General features: G+C 32.4%; 1 protein-coding gene across 1 annotated transcript; it reads right to left on the bottom strand.

Annotated features, from left to right (window-relative positions):
* Window positions 1–10796: 10796 nt before the first annotated feature.
* Window positions 10797–16425, bottom strand: LOC18609283 (tetraketide alpha-pyrone reductase 2). Its single transcript, XM_088803800.1, has 7 exons — window positions 16380–16425; window positions 16132–16289; window positions 15535–15707; window positions 12005–12199; window positions 11753–11915; window positions 11265–11454; window positions 10797–11150 (listed from the first exon to the last, which is right to left on the bottom strand). The coding sequence occupies exons 2-7, from the start codon at window positions 16235–16237 to the stop codon at window positions 11009–11011; spliced, it is 969 nt and encodes a 322-aa protein (XP_088659926.1). The 5' UTR covers window positions 16238–16289; window positions 16380–16425; the 3' UTR covers window positions 10797–11008.
* Window positions 16426–21839: the final 5414 nt, after the last annotated feature.

Here is a 21839-nt window from a genome sequence, read left to right on the forward strand (position 1 = left end):
TCCTCTGATAAAGGCAAGAGAATTGCACCCGAGGACCAATAGTCTGAGTATTTCGAAAATCCTCACTCTAGACACGGTGAGTAACCTTACCATCATTTTAATTATCTAAAGTATGTTTTTATTCGGTTTTGGCGAATTTTATGAAAATGAGTTCAAATGGTAAATTTTTATGTTTTGTAAACAAAATGAGTTTAAATGAAAATATTTTATAAATTGTCTTGAAACGAAATAACGATTTTGAAAATAGAGTAATTGGAGACCACTGATATGTTGTAAATTTAAAATTGAATTAATGGCTTATGTTATTGTATTGGCATGACTGGCTGGGCTGTGTTTTTATGAATTATATGAATTGCTTTATTTTACCCTGCAGGTTGGGTAGTAATATATTAGCCCTGTCATGCTGTCAAAATTTTATTGTATGGTGGGTTTGACCTGCTGCAGTGGGCTGGATTCTGTGGACTAGCCTATTAGAGGGGCACGGAATCCTGTTATATTTTTACCTCGGTTGGAGAGGCGAGTAGGGTAACTCCTGAGGTATAACTTTTAGAGTTCACTTCACGCCAAACCACCTCGTGAAGGGGAACTCGGCCAACGTCAAGGAATGGCTATGTTTTCAAAATAAAAACATGACTTTCTAATAGCCTTGGTGGACTCAGTTGGGATAGCCCTCGGCCAAGGTATCCCAAATAACTGAGTATGATAATAATTTTTGGCATGAGCCAAGCTTTTTAAGAAATTCATAAGCCATATTGATTACTTGCTTTAAATAAATTGATTTCATTTGGTTGAAATAAGTTGAAAGATGATAAATTACAGTTTGATGAAATGTTTTAATAGTCTCCTTTTACTCGACTTTAGATATTTTGAGTGATGTTTGTTTACTCACTGGGATTTTATAATCTCACCACCCTCATTTCCACCCATTTCAGGTTTAGAATAGATTGTAGATAACTGATATCGGCAAGGATTACAGTTGAACTTGCCACATCCAAAGACTGTAGGTTCATTTCTTTTTATACTTTTGGTCATTCGTGGGCCCACGTGTCACTGTAAATTAAATTCTATACTTTGGTTATCTGTATTACGGTATGTAAGAATTTATTTTGCTTTTACGCTATAAAAATTATTTATGCAGTGTTCTTAAAATATCGTTTTATGTGAAAATTGAATATTTTATTGAATATTTTTATTTTATTATAACAGTCATAATTCCATTTTAAACGAATGTTTTAGACATCCAAAATTATTTTTGATTAAGAAATATGTGTTTTCCACTTACATACTATATTTTTAGATGATTTTTGAGATTTTTGGGATAAATGACAAAAAATACCCCTGTGAGACGGAAATTATTATTTCATTTGTTTAAGTTGTAAACAGTTTAAAATCTTTTAAAATGTGGTATTTGGAAACAGTTACCCACAGGGGAAATGAGAAGCTGATATTAAAGCCTTGCGGGGTCTCGGTTGACATTCCGGGTAATGAATGTAAATTGAGACGTCGCGGCGGTTGTCACGGGCTCGATGGGAGTTCCGGGTCGTGACAGTCACTCTAAGGGGTTGTTCAAGCTTGGGATAGCTTGATTATTGTAGGTTGTGGTTGAGCCTTTGAAAAATCACTTTGGGTTTTGGTTGAGCCCGTGAAAAACCATTGTGAAAGGTTGTGGTTGAGCTTGTGAAAAACCACTTTGGATTTTGGTTGATCCTGGTAAAAACCATTGTGAAAGGTTTTGGCTAGGCTTGGTAAAAGCCATTGTAAAGCTTAGTGAAAGCTTGTGAATTTCACCGGTTATTAGTGGATTGTTTGGAAAATCCTTGGTTGAACAATCAAGGTAGTGGATATAGGTCTTGGATCGAATTACTATAAATAGCCGTGTGTTTGTCTGTTCTGTTTTCAGTTTTTATTCATCTTTAAGTTCTTTCTTTTATTGTGCATTTATCTCTAATTAGAGGTTTGTCAAGCTCAGCTTTACAATATGTTTATTATGTCATTCCTACATAAGAATGCATGTTTGCTTACTTGGGTACCTCGAAAATCGTTAAAGAACGACAATGTACCAAATAGTACAACTAAGTTGATTTAAGCCTTGAACTAGTCCATATAGAGATTTTAAGATGAAATTGAGAATTTTAAAACCCCATAATCACTTAAAATGGTGATTCGGAGTTCGAGGACCGATTTGGAGTCAAATTGGAATTTTCATAACCTAGGGGCAAAATGGTCATTTTTCCAGTCGAGGTTAAAATTGGAATGTTGGAAGAAGTTTTTGATCAAGATTGACTATTTAGAACATAATTTGAGTTTGAGAAGTGAAAAATTTTAATTCCGACATTTTTCCAAGCATAAGGGAAAAATAGTCATTTTGCCACCCTAGGGGTAAAATTGTAATTTTACACCACCCAACACTTGTCCAGCACATGGATTTTACCCAATATTATCATGGATAATTGAGAAAATTTAAGTGGTGGAGAGAGATTGCTTAATGGGTAAGTATGACACATGGACCAATGGAATGGTAACATGTGTCAAATTTTCATCCATTTATTATTTAGCTTAAAAATTAGTACAAAATCAGCCCATTTCTCTTCATATGGCCGGCCAAAGCAAGAACAAAGGAAGAAAAGAAAGAAAAAGAACCCTAGGGTGAAAATTCAAGAGAAAATTGGTGGATTTCAAGTAATCAAGCAATCAAAGGTAAAATTTCTTGATTTTGACTTGTGATCTACCTTTCCCATACAGTCTTTTGCATTTTTCATGGTTGAATCACATGATTTCATGATGGGTATCTTGCTGGCTGAACACTTAGAGAGAGGTTTTGATGCTTGATTTGGTTAGATTTCAATGTATTTTAGTGTTTTTAGTTGATTGGTGATGTGTAGCATGAAAATCAAGCAAGAAAAATTCATGTTCTTCCATCACCCATCATTGGCCGAATTCTCCATATAGAATATTGATGATGATTTTGATTTTTATTCAAGTGATTTGGTTAGGAATTAGTGATTTATGGTGCGAGAATCAAGCTTGAAAAATTATAGTGTTGATGCACCCACCATGGCCGAATTTTCAAGAGAAAATGTGAGGATGATTTTGCCATAGTTCAAGTTATTTGATTTGTGTTTGATGATTTGGAGAATTGGAAGAAAAATGGGGTTAATTGGAGTTGAATTGGACGTATTGACCAATTAATCGGGTGATAGATCGAATTAGGCCAATACCATTTTATTTAGGTACATAATTGAATTTATATTGAACACCGTGTTTAGACGATAATCCGAACAATTTACATCTCATTTCATGCATTAGTAAAGAACCTGAAATAGATTTATAATGGTATGACACATTATATTGAATTATGTGTCATGTATTGTATATAGGTGGTGAATCCTCCGATAAAAGCAAAGAAATTGTACTTGAGGATCGATAGTCGGAGTACTTTAAAAATTTGACTCTCGATATAGTGAGTAACCTTACTATTGTCTTAAATATTTAAAGTGGTTTTTATCCGATTTTGTGATTTTATGAAAAATGAGTTTAAATGGTAAATCTTTATATTTTAAAAGAAAAATGTGATTAAATGAAATGATTTTATAAAATTGTCTTGAAATTGAATGATGGTTTTGGAAAATGGAGTAATTGGAGACTAATTGTTGTGTTATAAATCATGGTTTGAATTGAATGGCTTATGATAATATTTGCTTGAATGGTTGAATTGGAAATTATGTTGAAAATGTATGAACTGTTGATTTGCCTTGAGAGGCTATAAAATAAAATAATTGTCATGTTATGCTTTTGAAAATTTTATTGAATTGGTGGGTTATATATTGGTCACTGCAGTGGACGAGTTTCGTGGACCAGCCTATTAAAGGGGCACGGTAACCCTATTATATTCTTACCTCATTATGAGAGGCGCGGATGGATAACTCCTGAGGTTAACACTTTAGAGTTCACTTCACGCTAAACCACCATGTGAGGGTGAACTCAGCAAATGCCAAGGAACGGCTATGTTTTCAAAGTAAAAACATGATTTATACGTACATGACTTTTTAATAGCCTTGGTGGACTCGATTGGGATAGCCCTCGGCCAAGGTATCCTTGATAACTGAGTATGAGAATGATTTTAGCACGAGCCAAAGTTTTAAGAAATTCATAAGCCATGTTGATTACTCAATTTATATGAATTGATTTTATTTGGTTGAAATGAGTTGAAAGGTGATGAATTACAGTATGTTAAACTATTTTATTTGTCTCCATTTACTCAGTTTTAGATATTTTAGATGGTATTTGTTTGCTCACTGGGATTATATAATCTCATCACCCTTATTTTCACCCATTTAAAGCTCAGGATAGTCGGTAGATAGCTCACTTTGTTGAGGGCTACAGTTGGATTTGCATCCTCAAAAACTGTAGGTTTACCACTTTTGATACTTTTGATCGTTCGTGGGCCCACGTCTCATTGTAAATTAAATTTTATACTTTAATTATCTGTATTACAATATGTATGAATTTATTTAGCTTTTACGCTTCAAAAATTATTTACTGGTAACTCTATAAATATTATTTTATAAGAAAATAGAATATTTTATTGAATATTTTTATTATATTCAAATAGTTATAATTTCACTTTAAATGAATGTTTTAGATATCTAAACTTATTTTTGATTATGAAATATGTGTTTTCCACTTGCATACTACATTTTTAGTTGGTTTCGAGATTTTTGAGGACAAATGACCAAAATGCCCCTGTGAGATAGAAATAATTTTTTTATTGATTTAAGTTGGAAATAGCTTAAAATCTTTTAGAACATGATATTTGGTAACAGTTACTCATAGGGGAAATGAGAAACTGATATTAAAGCTTTACGGGGTTTCGGTTGATATTCCGGGTAATGAGTGTCGATCGGGATACCGCGGCGGTTGTCACGGGCTCGAGGGAAGTACCGGGTCGTGACAAGGTCAATCTTTGAAAGAGCCAAAATGTGCTATTCACCCCCCTTCTAGCACATTTACTTGGGGCCAACATATATTAGAGAAGAATCCAAGAGTTTGATTGAGCCTAGAGAGTCAAAAACTTCTCTTTTCAGGTGTATTCCAGTCCCATTCTTTGTAAAATTGTTTGAGTTGAAACTTGTACATCTTAGATCAGATAGGTGATCAATTGTACTCCATCTTATTCTTGTTTCTTGTTTACTTAGAGTTTGCGAGGCGCTTTAAGGGGTAAACTAAGCTTAGGAAAGCTTAGGAATTGTGGTAAGGGTTTGGAGCTTAGGTTAGAAGCTCACCTTATAAAAGCTTGATGGAAGCTGTTAATTCCACTAGTTTTAATGAAGATTGGTTGAAAATCCTTGATTAAGAAGATCAAGGTAATGGATGTAGGTCAAGGGGACCAAATCACTATAAATTTTGTATTTTGCCCACTTCTCTCAAACTTCTCCTTACTTGATGTTTACTAACCTTAAAAAGTTTACAAGCGTTCCATCTTAATTCATCCAAAAGTCTTTAAACTTAAAGAGTTTCCTTCAAAATATTTTTAAAGTACTATTTACCCCTTTTTAGCACTATTTTTGGGGCCAAAACTTACTAAAAGGTTTATACTCAGTACATTACTCTCACCCTTGGTTTTGTAAAATCTTGGAGTCAAATGTGCAGGATGTTTGGAGAAAAATTCTTTTATATTCAAGAGAAGGTTATTGTTAGTGACGTAGGAAGAGAGCATCAAAGGTTGAGAGAAAATCTCACGGAGTACATTTAATGCTTCAGAGAAAGGGTGTTGGGCATACAAAATTCTCATGATGTGAAGGACTAGGTGAAAGTTTTCATCCAAAGAATATTCAATGAAGGGTGCATTTAGAGAACTTACCTTTTTTAACCTTTGCTACTTTGGTTGAAGCCACATGAAAGACCAATAATATGGTTTTTAGGCAAAAAGGAGCTAGTCGCTTTAATAGAAGGTATACATTGATAGTGAATGCAATTCAAGGATGAGGTAAAAAAAAAAGGGTCCCTTCTCAGTGTATTCTACTATTAAGGAAAAGCCATGTAATCATATTACAAGCATAATAAAAATTTAAAACCTTTCCCTTAGATAAAATCATACTTTGATTATTTAATATAGTAAACCTTAACTTAAGGAGTAGATTATTATACCTTCAAGGCATTGGAGTTGAAATCATAAGGTTATTAAGCTTAAAAAAAAAAAACCCTGAATCCTTTATGCACCAAACTCTGGTTGTAGAAATCCATAAACTATTTAAGTGTACAGCCTTCAACAATGATCCACATGAATGGAGAATTGGGATTCTTGTGCTTCCATAGCTTAGTGCTAGGTAAAGAGAGGGTTTCATATTTCTCATTTTTTAAAGACCAATTGAAACACCTAACAAGAGAAAGAAGAAATCAAAGGGTTGATTGCAAGGTTTTACTAATTAAAACTTATGTGCATGGAAAAGGAGGTAGGTTGACTCCAAAGGTTTGGGTGTGATGTTGATTTCTCTTCTTACTTGCCTCTCAGGGTTCTGAATGTGTTGTAGCTTTTCTCATGTGCAACTTATGCATTATATTTGTAGGCAATTGTAAGCTTTAAAGGTTTAACATAATTTTTATGCTGATTACAAAATTGCCTTATGACCAACTTGAACCATTCAATCAAGTCTATGAAGTTATTAACTTATTTCAATTATGTCCAACTTAATTTCCCTATTTTACATTCTCAATCATTATTCTTTAATGTGTTTAACCCATTGGGTTATTAACATGTTAGTTGTGAAATCTTACATTGAGTAAGAAGATAAGTTAGGAAATCCTTATGTGAGCATATAGATTACATATTTTGAATATCAACTTAGTTTTAACCTTTAAAAGAATTCATTGACATTTTTGGTTGTCCATCACATTTGAAGCAGAAAAATTTCTAAGTTTAGAAAAGATAGAATAATCTTTTGGAAATAAAAATGGTGGCAATGATTATCTTGATTTTTAAATGACCAACAATGATTTTTCCATAATTTTTAGAGTAAGTTTTCTATGGTTAATGGGAGCCGCAATTTTAATTTCAGTCAAACTTTTTCGATTTTGTTCTTAAAACTAAAATTTAGATTTTAATTCTTTTGGATTTTAATTATTTTAATTTTTTTTGAATCCCAATGGGGGGTTGTTTGCTTATTTACATTAAATATCTTAAGCAAATGAAGAGTAAAAAGGAAAGAAGTAAAAATGAGGACATTTACTTAAATGGTATTTAATGTAAATAAACTAGGCAAGTTTTATAGGTAATCTATCTAAAAAACTGTATTCTGTTTCAAATGTATCAATACAATTTTTTCATAAACAAATGTATCAATACATGGCCCAAATATATCAAAACATGGCCCAAATGTATCAATACATAGCTCAAATGTATCGACACACTTCGTCGTTTTTAGAAAAATAAAAGGGATAAAATTATATTTTTACACTCAAAATTATAAATACCCTAAATTTTTTTAGGGTTTTCAACCTTCAGCCATTTTTCTAAGCTATTTCTCTCAACTCAAGCTCTCTCAACCTATTTTTGATGCAAATCTTCATCTTTGATCATTAAAAAGCTTGGCTTTTAGTTTAAACGATAGAAATGGCATTTTTATGCTTTGGGAACTTTAAATGTTGATTTTTAGTTTATAAAATTATGATTTTATTGCCCAAATTTTCTATTTGTGATTAAAGCTTAAAGGCTTCATGACTTTCTAAGTATCTAAGCTCAATTAAGGTAAGGATGAAAGATTTATGGGTTTTTAAGCATAGGTTTAGCTAGAAAATTAGTTTAGTTAAAAGCAAGCAAATTTCGAAAGTGCCTAAGATGATTATTTCGAGATTTTTATTTTAGGAATTGATTGTAATGAATGTTGTGTGATAGGAATGATTGAAAACTCCACGGATTTCATCAAAATAGAGTTGTGATTAGAGCTAGGAATCAAATTTCCAACTAGGTGAGTGAATACACCACTTTCAAATTATTTTGATATGTAAAGCTAGCCCAATGTGGACCTCGGAAGTAGAGGCATCTTTGCCATGACGATCCATCTTCCAATCAACAACTATGGGAATTTCCTCCATATTATGACCAAGGTTTGCAACCTTTTCCAAAAAGAAGGTTGGTTTTAGGATGTATTTGGCATATAAAGAAGAAATTTAGAAAAGGTATTCATATTCTTTTTATACTTTCTTCTATCATTTTCATAGTGGTTTCCAATATCTTCTTTTGGACAATTTGGAGCATCTTTATCATTTCCTACATATAAGGTGTAATCTTTATTTCTTATGGGTTGGTAGTCCTTGCTATTTATTAGCTGAATCATCCATATTTTATTGGTTGTGAACATGAAAATGAGAGGATTCTACAAGTGGTTTTTTTCCTAAGTGGCATTATTTAGTGTGATCACTCCTCCCTAATGGAGTTACCTAAATATGAAGGGTCCTTTCTATAAATGTTTATAGGTGAAGTAGTGTTGCGCTGTAGTAATGAGATGTGTAAGAGGAAAGGAAGAAGGGAACAGTGATAGTCTTAGAGAGCCTTGGTACTGGTGGTAGGTGATAGAAGGGTTGAGAATGTAAGGGTTAGGTGGACGTTGATAAGGTAAGATTAGGTAGCGTGAGGAGAAGGATGCTCATTGACAAGAGATATATATTGTGGGAAAAGTCTAAGACAAGGTTAGAGAGAAAAAAATATAGGAAGAGAAGCTTTTGGAGTAGAAGTTCACCTTTCAATATGCCAAAAGGTTCTTTAAGTCAATGCGAGAGGTTAACTATATATAATGGCAAAGAAATCCTGTGGTTATTGAGAAAGTGGTAGTTAGCCAAAGGTTCAAGGAACCATGCATCAACAATGTCACATGGGAAATATCCAATTTTCTAAGCAAGGTTAAGCAATAAGTATTTTTCATAATGTTTCTTAAGAACTTCACTCCGAACTTTCTTAGAATTTATTTTTGAAAATATAAAATTTTCTTAGGGCTTGTTTAGTAACTGTAAAATTAGTTGCGGAAGGAAAATTTATTCTATGCAAAATATTTTACAGGAAAATTAAATTTTTTTGTTATTTGGATAAATTATTGAAGACATTTTCCATTATTTGGATCATATTTTGCAAAATATTCACCCCAAACATGTAACTACCTTATTATTTTGAAAGAATTAAAAGAATGTTGTTTTCGAACCTTATTATTTTGAAAGAAATATAAAGTAGACATTCAAACCATGTCGTTTTGAGGCTTTTAGGTCCCAGTGTCTTATTATTTTGAAGGAAATAAAAGAATGCTGTTTTGAGACCTTATTTTTTTGAAGGAAATAAAAGGTGAATATTTAAACCATATTATAGGTTAAGGATGACAAAGCTAAGGACTTAGGGCTTTAGGGTAGGAGTTTTTTGTTTTTTTAACAAGAGTCTTTTTTGTGAGTGTGATGAAAATTGTCTTATGCCTTTCAAAGTCGTAAGACAATTTTCAAAGTTAGCGGGTCTTTTACCTATTAATGCGTAAAACTTTTACTCTTAGAATTTCATTTTCAGTCATCCAAATACCATTATGTCGTGAAAATGTTTTCTCAAAAAACTTTTACTTCCAAACAAACACACCCTTTCTTTTTGAGACCTTATTATCTTGAAGGAAATAAAAGGTGAATGTTCAAACCACATTAAAGGTTAGGGATGACAGAGCTAAGGACTTAAGGCTTTAGGGTAGGAGGTTTTTGTTTTTTTAACAGGAGTTTTTTTGAGTGTGATGAAAATTGTCTTAACCCCTCAAAGTCTTAAGACAATTTCCATAGTTAACGGGTCTTTTACGTGTTAACACATAAAACTTTTACTCTTAGAATTTCATTTTTCAGCCATCTAAACACCATTATGTCGTGAAAATGTATTCTAAAAAACTTTTACTTTCAAACAAACGCACCCTTTGATATCTTAAGTTATTGGGTTTACCTTTAGAATTTTACCATCTATCTTGGAGTTAATCCCATATCAATTATATAATTATTGTATATGGCAAAATATTAGACAAAATGATACAAAATATTAATTCACAAGATAAAAAATAATAATGACGACAAGATTAAAAATCTACAACCCTCGATTTATCTCGAAAATCTTTGAGGGATGAATCCTATTTTCAAAAGGCATCTAAGATAAACGAACCTTAAGGGTATACGGGCCGTTAACAGAAGCATTGGGTTTGTTAATTATTTGTTGTTTACATTGGATCAAGGGGCATGGGCTCATTCTTAGGCAGAATGTTAACACTAGCTGTGGAATGGCACTCATTAATACTTGTGCAAAATATGTGATAATAAATAAGGCCATGGAACTTTTTGGGAATGAAACAAAGGGATCTGTGCGTGAAATATGGGTTCCCAATGAATCACCAAGTGTTTGAGCCCTTTTTAATTAATAGAGAACATCTAGGCCCAAGAAACGAAGTACTAGAACCCTTACCCTTCGGAGATTCCCACCTAACGTTTGGGAGAATAAGCCACGAGCCAAAGCCCGTGATTCTTCAAAAGTCTGTCTTTACTCTTTTGACATGATGGCCCAATTATATTGCTTACTCCGAAATTTATTCTATTAACATTTTAACAATATAATAACAATCCATAAATATATTCTATCTCAGGTTGTAAGCTGTTTCTCAGGAAGGAAAAAGAAAATGTGCAAAGTAGGTGGCGCTAAGGAAGGTGCAACATTTGCTTCATCTAACAGTTGATCAAGGCATAAATTTTAGTAACCAAGATTGGTTTGGCACACGCTCCATTTATGTATCTTCAATGCATTTCCATTCGAAAATCTGGCTATTGTCTATTTAGTATACCATTGCAATCAAATTTAACTTCCGTAGCCCAGGAGCCAGAACATGGATCGGAATGCATAAATAATTTTCATTTTGCATTTGGCAAAGTACATTATTTTCCACACGTTTTATTTGATGAAAGAGTGACCAAATGCAGGGATATGAACCACAGTTTGCACAAGAGCATGCAGAGTTTAAAGAAATCCTTTGTCCTGGAAACTCTTGATACAGTCATCAAACATTTCAGCAAGTGATTTGAAAGGTGGGAAGCCCAACTGTTGTATCTTTGTCGTATCCATGCTGTGTTCATTGTTGTCTCCTTCATGGTTGCTACACCTGCAATATCAATTTAGTTGAATATTGATTAAAACTGTTCGTTTCGCTTCTTTGCATTTGGAATTGATTTCAAATGATGCTTGACAAATGATCTAGATTGTTAATTTCACTCACTTGCTTTCGAAAGGATAGGAAGGATATTTGGCCCTCAGCATCTCAATGATCTGCGTCCAATCAGCTACTGAGCTTGAGCATACCAGCCTGCCTGATGCTTTCCTTTCCTCCATAGCTAAGATGTGAGCAGCAATCACATCATCTATGTGCACAAACCCCACTGTGGTGTTTGGGTATTCACCTTTTAAACCTGGCAAGGAAGTTGATGAGAAATTAGTTTTCAGCAAATGAAAAAGATGGCCTGTCACTTACTACAAAACAAATGGGATTTTACCAAAGAAGCTTAGCGCCTCATGCAAGTAAGGATCCATGATATAATATGATTGCATCTATGCACCTGTTATGATTTTATAGCGCCCTCTTTTTTCTTTCCTCCTTTGGTACTATGCTCTTCCTCTATGTCAAGAGACTACTGCGCTGATCTAATTTCTTACAGAAAGTTGCATAGTTACATCTCTATATAATCTCATTGGAAATAGGACTCTGACCTTTAACTATGGAGAGTATCAACAGCAGAGTACTGGTAGGCTGTGGTGCAAGCAAAGGACCAACCACGAAAGATGGGTTCACCACCACCAGATCAATCCCACATTCTTTTGCTACTCTCCATGCTTCTTTTTCCCCTGTAGTCTTTGCATAAGCGTAAAAGAGCTGCATGGAAGCAAGATATATCAGAAGAGAATTTATGCAGCAACGAAAAAAAGAAAAAGAAAGATTTCCAGTTTCTTGCAAGTCAATACATTGTAGCGTTTGCAATACTCTGGATCACTCCAATGTGACTCATTAAGGGAAGAAATTTGCTGCTTCTGGACATCAAAGCGGTATCTTATTGAAGAGCAGGAGGAGGTGAGCACAACCCTTTTCACACTGCTCGCTTTTGAGCAGGATGTCAGCACGTTCAGTGTCCCCTTTATGCATGGATCAATCAAAGTTGCCTACAAGATTTCCAAGTTAAAGAAAGTTCTGGCATATTAGCTTTCTCAAAAATATCCAAAACATAATTAAGGTAAATGCCAGAGCTGTAGAGATATATATTTCTTCCACTTCACTACCTCAACCTAGTTTAGGTAAATCCCAATGCCTACCTAGGAAAAGCAAAAGATTTTTTTTTGTATTGGACTAACATGTTGCACCCGAGCAAACATATTGTATTTGAGTATTTAGCTCAGCTGTTGATGCATTAGTTAATGTATCATCTCTCTATAAAAAAGTACAGGGTTCGAATTCCTTTTTTCAAATATATAAAAAAAAAATTTAAAGAGGCAAAAGATTGAACTTTAAGTGTTTTATATAGAAAAAGTTATATATTTTTATATACGTACAATAATTTGGGAAACTAAATGGATAATGTAAAAAGCAGTTTTGTGAAAATATAATTATAAAGTACCCGTTTTGGTCTAGTTTATTTTTAGCTTATTTATTACTTAAAACAAAAGCTGACCCAAAAAAGATTTCATGAGAAGTTTTTTTAAAAAACAAGCTTTTTTCTAAAAAATATAATCTAAAAAAAGAGCTTAAAAAAGCTCCAATTAGAAGCTTTTTCTTCTTTTTTTTTTTTTAAAAAACATGCCAGGGGAGTTATTGTTTCCCAAAAAGATCATTTCTCAAAAAATACCCCTCTCTCTCTATTGATCTCCCTTTCCTCTCTCGTTTTGCAAATCATCATTCTAGGATTTTTTTTTATTCTTACAAAAATTAAGAAAAAAGAATATTAAAAATTCAAAATTGCATTAAGCTATTATTTCTTCTTTTTCAATCTTTTTCTTTCTATTTTGTTTTTTATTTTATTTCTATCGTTTATTTTGGACTTTGAAAACTCTTTTTATTGGTTGATATTTCTCAGTTTATTGTTTGATATGACAATTATGTGATGTTTATTTATTCTTAACTTCTATAAGGTATATATAATATTTGATGATTATGATTGAAAGAATTAGTCAAATAGGTCAATGATTGTTAAAATAAATTAGATGAAAGTTGAGATAATATTTATTGATTATGGTTGTTGAGATAATATTGTTTATGGAGATGGACTTTGTTGGTATGGACATCAATAGCTAACGTGGGAAGAGTTTGCAACTAAATAACTACTCTATTGATGGAAAATAGAAATCATTAATTTATGGGTTATTTATGAATTTTGTGTTATTTATAAATTATTTGTGGAAATCTTTTTTATGATTTATTATTAATTATAAATTTTATGTTATATAAAAATTCTTTTTATATTTTCAAAAATTTATTTTAAATAGATAAAAAATAAAGTTAATTTTTTTTATTTTGAACAAAGAAATTCGTGATTAATACAAAGTTATTTATTAAATATCCATTATGGTAATTTTAATCAAAATTAGAGTTTATATAAATTATTTTACCAAATAGATTATCTATGAAAAAAAACTTATAAAAAGTAAATTTATCAAATAATTTTAGTTTAATTTTAAAAACTATTATTTTTAATAAGAGCTTTATAATAGCTTTTAGGTTAAAAAAAAATAAAGCCAAACATGCTCAAAATAGAAATTCGAGGAGTAATCAAGAATAGGGTAAGTAAATTGAAAATACTAAAGCTATATAAAGAATATGAGAAAATCAAGAGGCGCCAAGTAATTGTAACAAAGAATAAGAAAAGCTTTTTTGGGCTAAACCGAAGATAACTTGAGCCCTTTGGCATTAAGATGCAAACTGCTGACAGTAATGCCTTTTGTCTTTTGCCCTCAATAACTGCCAAGTATTTTATCAATTTTGTATGTATTCTTATGTTAGCCAAGTGGCTTAAAGTGCAGCAAACATGCTTGGCCAAATTATGCAATTAATCTTTTTATTTTGTCAAAATAGTAGATTTAATATTTATATAATAATTTATAAAAATTAAAATTTTATATTTTTTAAAATTGATAATGTTAGTCTAATATGTTAAAAATTTTGTGTTATCTATACTAATATAACGTTTGGTTATATTGACATGACATCTTTTTTGTCGATATTATATTTAATTTGATTATGTGACATTTCATGAATAATGTAATAGTAGTGTCGATATAATGAGACCAAGTAATGATATAGATTTTACAAGTGTAGATATGGAATTATCCAATTTAAGCTAATGACTTTGAACAAATTAGAAAAACAAAAAAAACAAATCAAAGTACGAATAGATTTCTAGAATTTAGTTTTTCATAATTTAAAGCAGTGAAAAGAGTGTTGTGAACGAGATAAAAAAGTCATGTTATCATTAACAAATCATCATATTTAATGCCATATCGATAAAAAAAATTATGTCAGCATAAATAACAAAATTTTTTTAATATTATTAATAATTGGAGAAAAATTTTCAATTTAAAAAAATATAGAGACTCAATTAACTATTTTACCAAAATATACGAAACTAATTGAATAATGTAACCAACATGCTTCTAGGGTATGAAAGAGCCAAAGGTTAAGCATATCAATTTAGGCTTGATTTATATCAATTTATCCAAATTCAAGTTTTATTTCTTATTAGATGTATATGTTAATTGAATTAAGGAGAAAATATTTATGACAGTTGCCTATATAGCTTTTGTCATCGATCTATATTTTCAATCTAAAAGACATGTTTGATAGATGAAAGTCCATATTTATATACCCAAAACCTACCTTATGTCTTAGGAATGTGAGATTCACGGTATTTTACCCCACTAAATTGTACAACACTTTCATTGCACCAACTCTTGAAAACCACTTTTATATTAACTCAAGTCTACTTCGACCCTAACATCTCTCATGGGCCCCACATCAATAAAGATTTGGTTTTGTTATCTTATCACTTATTATGAATCTACATTTTCAATCCAAAAGACATAATTGATAGGTGGAAAAAGACTCGTGTTTATATACTGAAGATTCATGTTTATATATTTAAGACTCACTCCATCTCTTATTAGTATGTAGATATGTAACACCTTCCATGTATAAAGAGTAAGCTCCCACAGGGTATGACCTCACTCTCTCTCTACTATTTTGATCTCTTATAATCACCGAAATCCTCCGGTGTCACTACTTTTGCAAATCTCGCCTCCTACCCTACCAGAAGGACCAGTCAATCCAATCAGAAAATCATTCAGCCGCCCCCATCCATCTGTCCATCCCATTCTGACCTCGACAAAAATCAAGTCATTGGATGCTCAAACAATGCGGGTGCATTGGCATTAATTGATTATAGAATGGGCACTTAGATTTGAGCAAATACAATTTTATTAATGCGGTACGCTTTCAAGACAGACTTTACCTGAATGCTGTCATCATAGGGGACCAGAACCGGTGATGCAGTGTGGAAAACACCATCAACGCCTTGGACTGCCTCATCAAAGCTTCCTTCCTCCATCAAATCAGCTTTCATAATCTTCAGCCTTTCCTTGGCTCCAGGCAGCTCCTTAAGAAAACCAACCTTTCCCACATTCCCTGGTGATGAATTAAGATTTTATTTTATTTTTTAAGAAACGAAACTTCAAAGTGCCTGCAGTCTGATAATTTACATGATGAGATGCTAAAACGGACTGTTAATGCCTATCAAACATGACCGTAAATAACAATAGCAGCCGTAGAAGGAACAAGTTAGAGAACATACTTATTACATGGTAGGAAGGAAACAGATAAAAAGTAATAAAAAATTGAGGAATTTGCACTATTTCACATCATCAAGATGAAATAATTAAATCCCTCAACAAGGAAAATAGAAGTAAAGCTTCTAAACTATTTAATTCAGAAATTTTCTTCTTTTGCGCTCAAATTTCATCCATAATACCAAAATGACTTGCTAAAAAGAAAAGGCATTAGTTCGCTTCTCTAATAAAAATAATGAAGAGAATCGTGAGCATAAGCTAACCTGGATCTCGCACTGTGGTGCGCACCAAGTAACCCTTCTCCAGCAAGGACTTGACCAAATAACCAGCAATGAATCCTGTTCCGCCTGTTACACAGTATTCCGGCATCTTTCTCCGTCCACCTCTTTGTCTCTTTTTTTATGCGTTAAAGTTCTTATGTCTGCAATATAATGAGTAAACTATACATACCTCGAATAAATGAATTAATTAATAAAACTGAATAGAAAATTAGATCTGTCATGTGCTATACGTTTCAACTTTTTTTATTATGCAGATGGCTCATTCAATCCATCAGCTCGAGGAGGAGAGAATAGGCAGTTTAAATATATATATATATTTGGCATAATATTCTTACAGTGATTGAATTATTTTAAAATTACTTTAATTTTTTATTATATTTAATCAAACACTTATAATTTTATTTTAAATTAAATAAGTTTTTACAATTATAAATAAGCCAATTGTAAATAATTAAAACATCATTTGTTATTTTATACCACGTGGTACTAATGTGAGGGGTAAAAAATGTCAAAGTGGTCATATAATTATGTCATATCAACATGTCTTATTAGAATCATGTGATATAAAACAACAAGTGACTTTTTTTTATTAATTACATTTAATCAATTGTTATCATAATGATTTATTTAATTCAAAATGGAAATATAAGAGTTTGATTAAATGCAGTAAAAGAATAATGAGTTCTTTGAATTTTCTTAAATAGTTTAGGAGTTCTTTTAAATATTATGTTCATATAATTTTAATTTCAGAAAAAAAATAAAAACTTAATTTTTTAAATAATAAATAAAAAATATGAATTTATCATCGAACCAATTCTTTCTCTTATGCTTTCTTTTTTTAGCAAAAACAAAAGAGTTTGGCCTTTCATACTGTTTTACTAATTTGTTTTTTATTTTTGAGTTAGTTAATTTGTAAGGACGTACATATTATAAGCATGATTTTTTATTTACTTTGTTATACATGCAATAGGATGTAATTATTTTTTATTTCATAGATTTTATTTCTACAATTTCAAGATTTAAATTCAAAATTTTCAAGTTGGAGTTTAAGTTTCTAATTGCTGTATATAGTGTTCCCTTACCTTGAGATCATTACATTAGCTTTTACTTAAACAAAATTAGGTTTTATTTGATAAATTGTTGAAAATGTTCAATTTGTTAAAAATGTTAATTTTAGTGATTCAATTACTTAATGCCTTTGATTACTATATTAGCAAATGGTGTAGTTAGTGTTACTTGTGAATTTTTTTCATTGAAACATTTTTTAAGTGGTTAAATACCTAATATTTTACTTTTTTTTTAGCATATGACTACATCATCTCTACGTTTTAATTAAAAGTTAGGCCATATCATTTCTCCTTTTAGTCTTATTCCATATGAATTTTGATAAAATGACCATGTATAAAATATAATAAATATTTTATTACTTGAAGTTGCTTCTAATAAGTATGGCATATGAACCTAATGTCTTAGTTTTTTTTTTTAAGATACATATGGAGATATTTTTTTGGACTTCATATGGAGATTTATTTAGTTTGATTCGAAAAAAAAATATTGGGAAGTAGTTTTCTCCTCCATCCTATAAATCAAATGTCACGACCCAATCCAGGAGTCGTGATCGACCCACGAGTCTAGCGAGCAACTTCATTAGACCCGAGCAAGCCTCAGAGTCCAAAATCATACATCATAAATGCCAAAGGATTTAATAATCAAATATCCATATTAAGTTTGAATATAATACATTATCACTGCCTCACAATCCACATAATTATTCATAAGGTCATACATGGGCCATTCAAGGCAGGTTTACACATAACAACCCTTACACATAAATTCATCTGGCATAGCGTGCCCACATATACAACAAACTAAGTGCGGAGCGGAAGCTTGTGTTTGATGTAGCGGAGTGACGTAGTTGGCGAAAACCTACTAGATACCAAATCTGTCTGTTGTTGGATGACCTTTACCACACAACTCTATAGCCTATTTATTTGCACATGTTATGCAAATGAGTGAGTACTCAAATACTTAGTGAGTGGTGTAGATAAACAAAATCACACACACACACACACATATATAACACATATGTAAAATATATACACCATCTGTGCACCTAGATGTTCTAGTAAACATCTCCAAAGATAGGGCATATTGTTACCTCTAAAGTCTCCACTGTGAGGACATATCATCATCCTCAATGTCTCCAAAGATTTCACACTCATCATTAGACTTACTCTTAAAGCCAATTAAAGATATTCAAATCATTCTACACTGTCGCTCTAGTTGCCAAAGGATCACATCATATTCATATAATCTTTATTTAAGCTTTTCTATGGCCATCTCACGTCATATACATATCAAATCCAAACAACGATTAGTCCTCCCCTAAACATAGTCAAATCATGTTCGGTGGCCAATCTGCGGAGAATTAAATCACGCTCAAGGCAATACTGCTGGTGGAAAAACAGATCACGTGCTTGCCGAAGCAATGGGCAGAGATTAAATCACGCACAGCACCGAAAGAACTGGTAAAGAGTCATAGTCATTGACCGAAGTAACCTCCCAATAGTCATCATCACCATGAGTAATCTCAAACGGGTGGCATCAAAGCACTACAGGCAGAAATCACAGGCAAGATTAATGCCATTGTCCCTATTTACCACCATCCTTGTAAGCACACAAAGGTCACAAAGGGATGGGACACCATTCATCCACAAGTTAGATTAACGTCCAGAATTCATCCATCGGACGGAATACAAATCCACAATGAGACCATCATGGCTTTATCATTCCACACATCCACAATATATCACAAATTATGTTTATTGAGCTTGAATTGTCTATAGCTTGTTTACGTTTCTAAGTGCCTCTATATTCTCCAAGGCATCATTTGATCAAATCCTCTTAACATCTCATTCGCCTAGGATGATATACTCCTAGGGGTTTATCACAACCTTTATACCTTTTAGTCTAGGCTCACACAACATAGGTCACCCATGTCGCTCACATCACGACACACAAACACTCTATTTGTATTTTAGGTTCTCTTGCTTAGGCACTTACATTTAGGAAACCATATATACATATATACAAACACACATTCTATTTCAATACCATGGCGGGCCTTTATCAAGGCGTCATGCATCACATGCATGTTTTTATTAAACCTACTCACAGTAACAAATTAGAGGTAATCCCACCATCGAGCTCAACTTTAGCCTCTAATCGTCTTCTAGCCCACCAATGCATCCAATTACTTCGTTTCCTTGTAAGGACACATCAAAACATCCAATTATTAGTTAAATCCTAATTTTTGAAAAATGCCAACTTTTCCACAATTAACCAAATCTTAGCAATCCAATTATTTAAGCTCCAATCTTTCAATATTAAGCTAAACCCATACCTTAAAAGTTAGGTTGCATGAATCCTAGCTTCAAATTCCAACTGAACTGGAGGAGATTCACCAAAGCTGGAGAAACTAGATTTCTTAGAAGCTAACCGATTAAATTGAAAAATAATCTGTAAAAACGTTTAATTTTACCTCAATAACATTTCCCCGAGCTTGAATTAGCTCCAAATTGCTCAAAAAATTCGTTTGATGCTTAAGGTTTTAAAAAGTTAGAGAGAGAAAGAGTTTAGGGGTTTTTGTTTTAAATGGTCAAATGACCCAAATTCCTTTTTTAATTTTGCCTTTCTTCATTGATGTATTGATACATTTGTCCTTATTTCGACTAAATCTATCGATACATTTTCCAAACTATCGATAGATTTCGGGCAGAATGGCTTAGTCCCTTTATGTATCGATACTTTTACCCCTAGGTGTTTTCCGCTTCAAATGTATCGATACATTTAAATAATGTATGATACATATTCATCTTTGGCCAATTCTATCGATACATTCTTGAATGTATCGATAGAAAATCTCTTGGAGTCTTTTATTGTTCATTTTGCCAAGAATGTATCGATACATTTGGGGATGTATAGATACATTTTCTCCTGTAGGTAGTTTTCAGCTTTCAAAACTTCCAAAAATTCAAGTTTAACACCCTAATTTCTTTTCTTGTTAATATTACACCTCAAACCATTGATTTAACTTAATCCCATACATATATATTCACAAATATGACGTCAAACTCAGATCAAAACCTCAAATTATGGGATTTTTCACATATTTCATCAAAATTTTTCTTAAGTGCCAATATGTACGCTTTCAGACACTTGGCATACATAACATATCATTAAAGTCCTCAAGACTTCACATATTTTAGAAGTCATTCTCATTTATCTTAATTTACATAAAAATTGAGGGTGTTACATTCTCCTTTTTTATAAGAAATTCATCCTCGAATTTCAAATCATGCACTATATTCAATACACATATATCAAACCTCAAAAAGATGGAGATATCTTTCTCTTATTTCCGCTTCAAGTTCCCATGTGGCCTCCTCAACCGCATGGCTTTGCCACAATACTTTCATCATAGCAATATTCTTGAAGTGAAGCCATTTTACTTGTTGATCCAATTTAGCTATGGGTTGCTCCTCATAACTAAGTCCATCTTACAACTGGACTTCTTCATATCGTGTCAGATGAAAAACAGTATGAACATTTGATAAGTTAGGCGGTAATGCTAAATGATACGCAATTGCGCCAATGCGCTTTAATACCCCAAAGGGTCTGACGTACCTAGAACTTAATTTTCTTTTCTTCCCAAATCTTTTTACTCCCTTGATAGGTGAAACTTTCAAAAACACATAGTTGCCAACTTCAAACTCTAAAGGCTTTCGCCTATTAGCAGCATAAGATTTCTAGCGACTTTGAGCTTTAAGCATCATTCCTTAAATTACTTGTGTTAGGATGAGCCTTGCAGCCAATTGGGATTGGTTAAGGTTTGATTCTAATCATGCAACAATATCATTCATGTTGAATGATTAGAGGTTTTCCTTCATCAATAAGACATCAAGTATAATGAGTTATAAGTCTAATTAGATGCAGTCCATGAGATTAATATGCCTTGCAAGGGAACCGTAATGGGTTGCGGTTATGAAATCCCTATGCATCAAAGCATATTCTCAAAATGTTCTTGGTCAATGTATCATTCAGATTAGACATCAATGATTCTTAAAGACTAGTATATTCTATGTTCTTTACTTTGAAAGTAAGCAATCGATCTAATAGATTGAAGTATAGAGATACTTGGAACTAGAATATAGGTGTTTGCTTAGAATAGTAAGTTCACTGAACTTGACCCGCCATGAAAAGTGCATTGTTATTTCACTCAAGTGTCTATGCAATACTTCTCATGTGTCAGTTGTGTAAATACTCCCAAGACGTGAGACGTTAGGGTGTCTTATGTGTGGAGTGCTATGCTTTGATTTCATCCCTACAGGTGCCTAACCAAGGATGCCAAAACAAGATGCTTTTACGTATAGCATGAAGCATGTGAAGGCAAATGAGTGGTCAAGATAGAAATCGGCACCCTAAGTGATTCAGGGGATATATCGTAACTGTTCTTGGTTGATAGTAGCTTGTTGAAGTACTTGGCCAAGGCGACTTAAAGGTTATGAAAGGAGTGTGATAAATCTTTATAAAGCTTATGATCAAACTTTAAGAACGAATATAAAGATCAATAAGAGTAGACATTGTACCATGCTCTTATCATCTCTAGGATATATAACAAGGGAATGAAT

Source organism: Theobroma cacao, chromosome 2 (genome assembly GCF_053813885.1).
Source record: "Theobroma cacao isolate CCN51 chromosome 2, ASM5381388v1, whole genome shotgun sequence".
Taxonomy (NCBI): domain Eukaryota; kingdom Viridiplantae; phylum Streptophyta; class Magnoliopsida; order Malvales; family Malvaceae; genus Theobroma; species Theobroma cacao.

What these genes read in the sequence shown, in the direction of transcription:
- LOC18609283 (XM_088803800.1), bottom strand. Translation starts at nt 16,237, where the DNA reads ATGCCGGAATACTGTGTAACAGGCGGAACAGGATTCATTGCTGGTTAT. An exon ending in GATACTCTCCATAGTTAAAG is followed by an intron (nt 11,455 to 11,752) that starts GTCAGAGTCCTA and finishes CTTCCTTGCCAG; the next exon opens with GTTTAAAAGGTGAATACCCA. An exon ending in TCCTATCCTTTCGAAAGCAA is followed by an intron (nt 11,151 to 11,264) that starts GTGAGTGAAATT and finishes TTGATATTGCAG; the next exon opens with GTGTAGCAACCATGAAGGAG.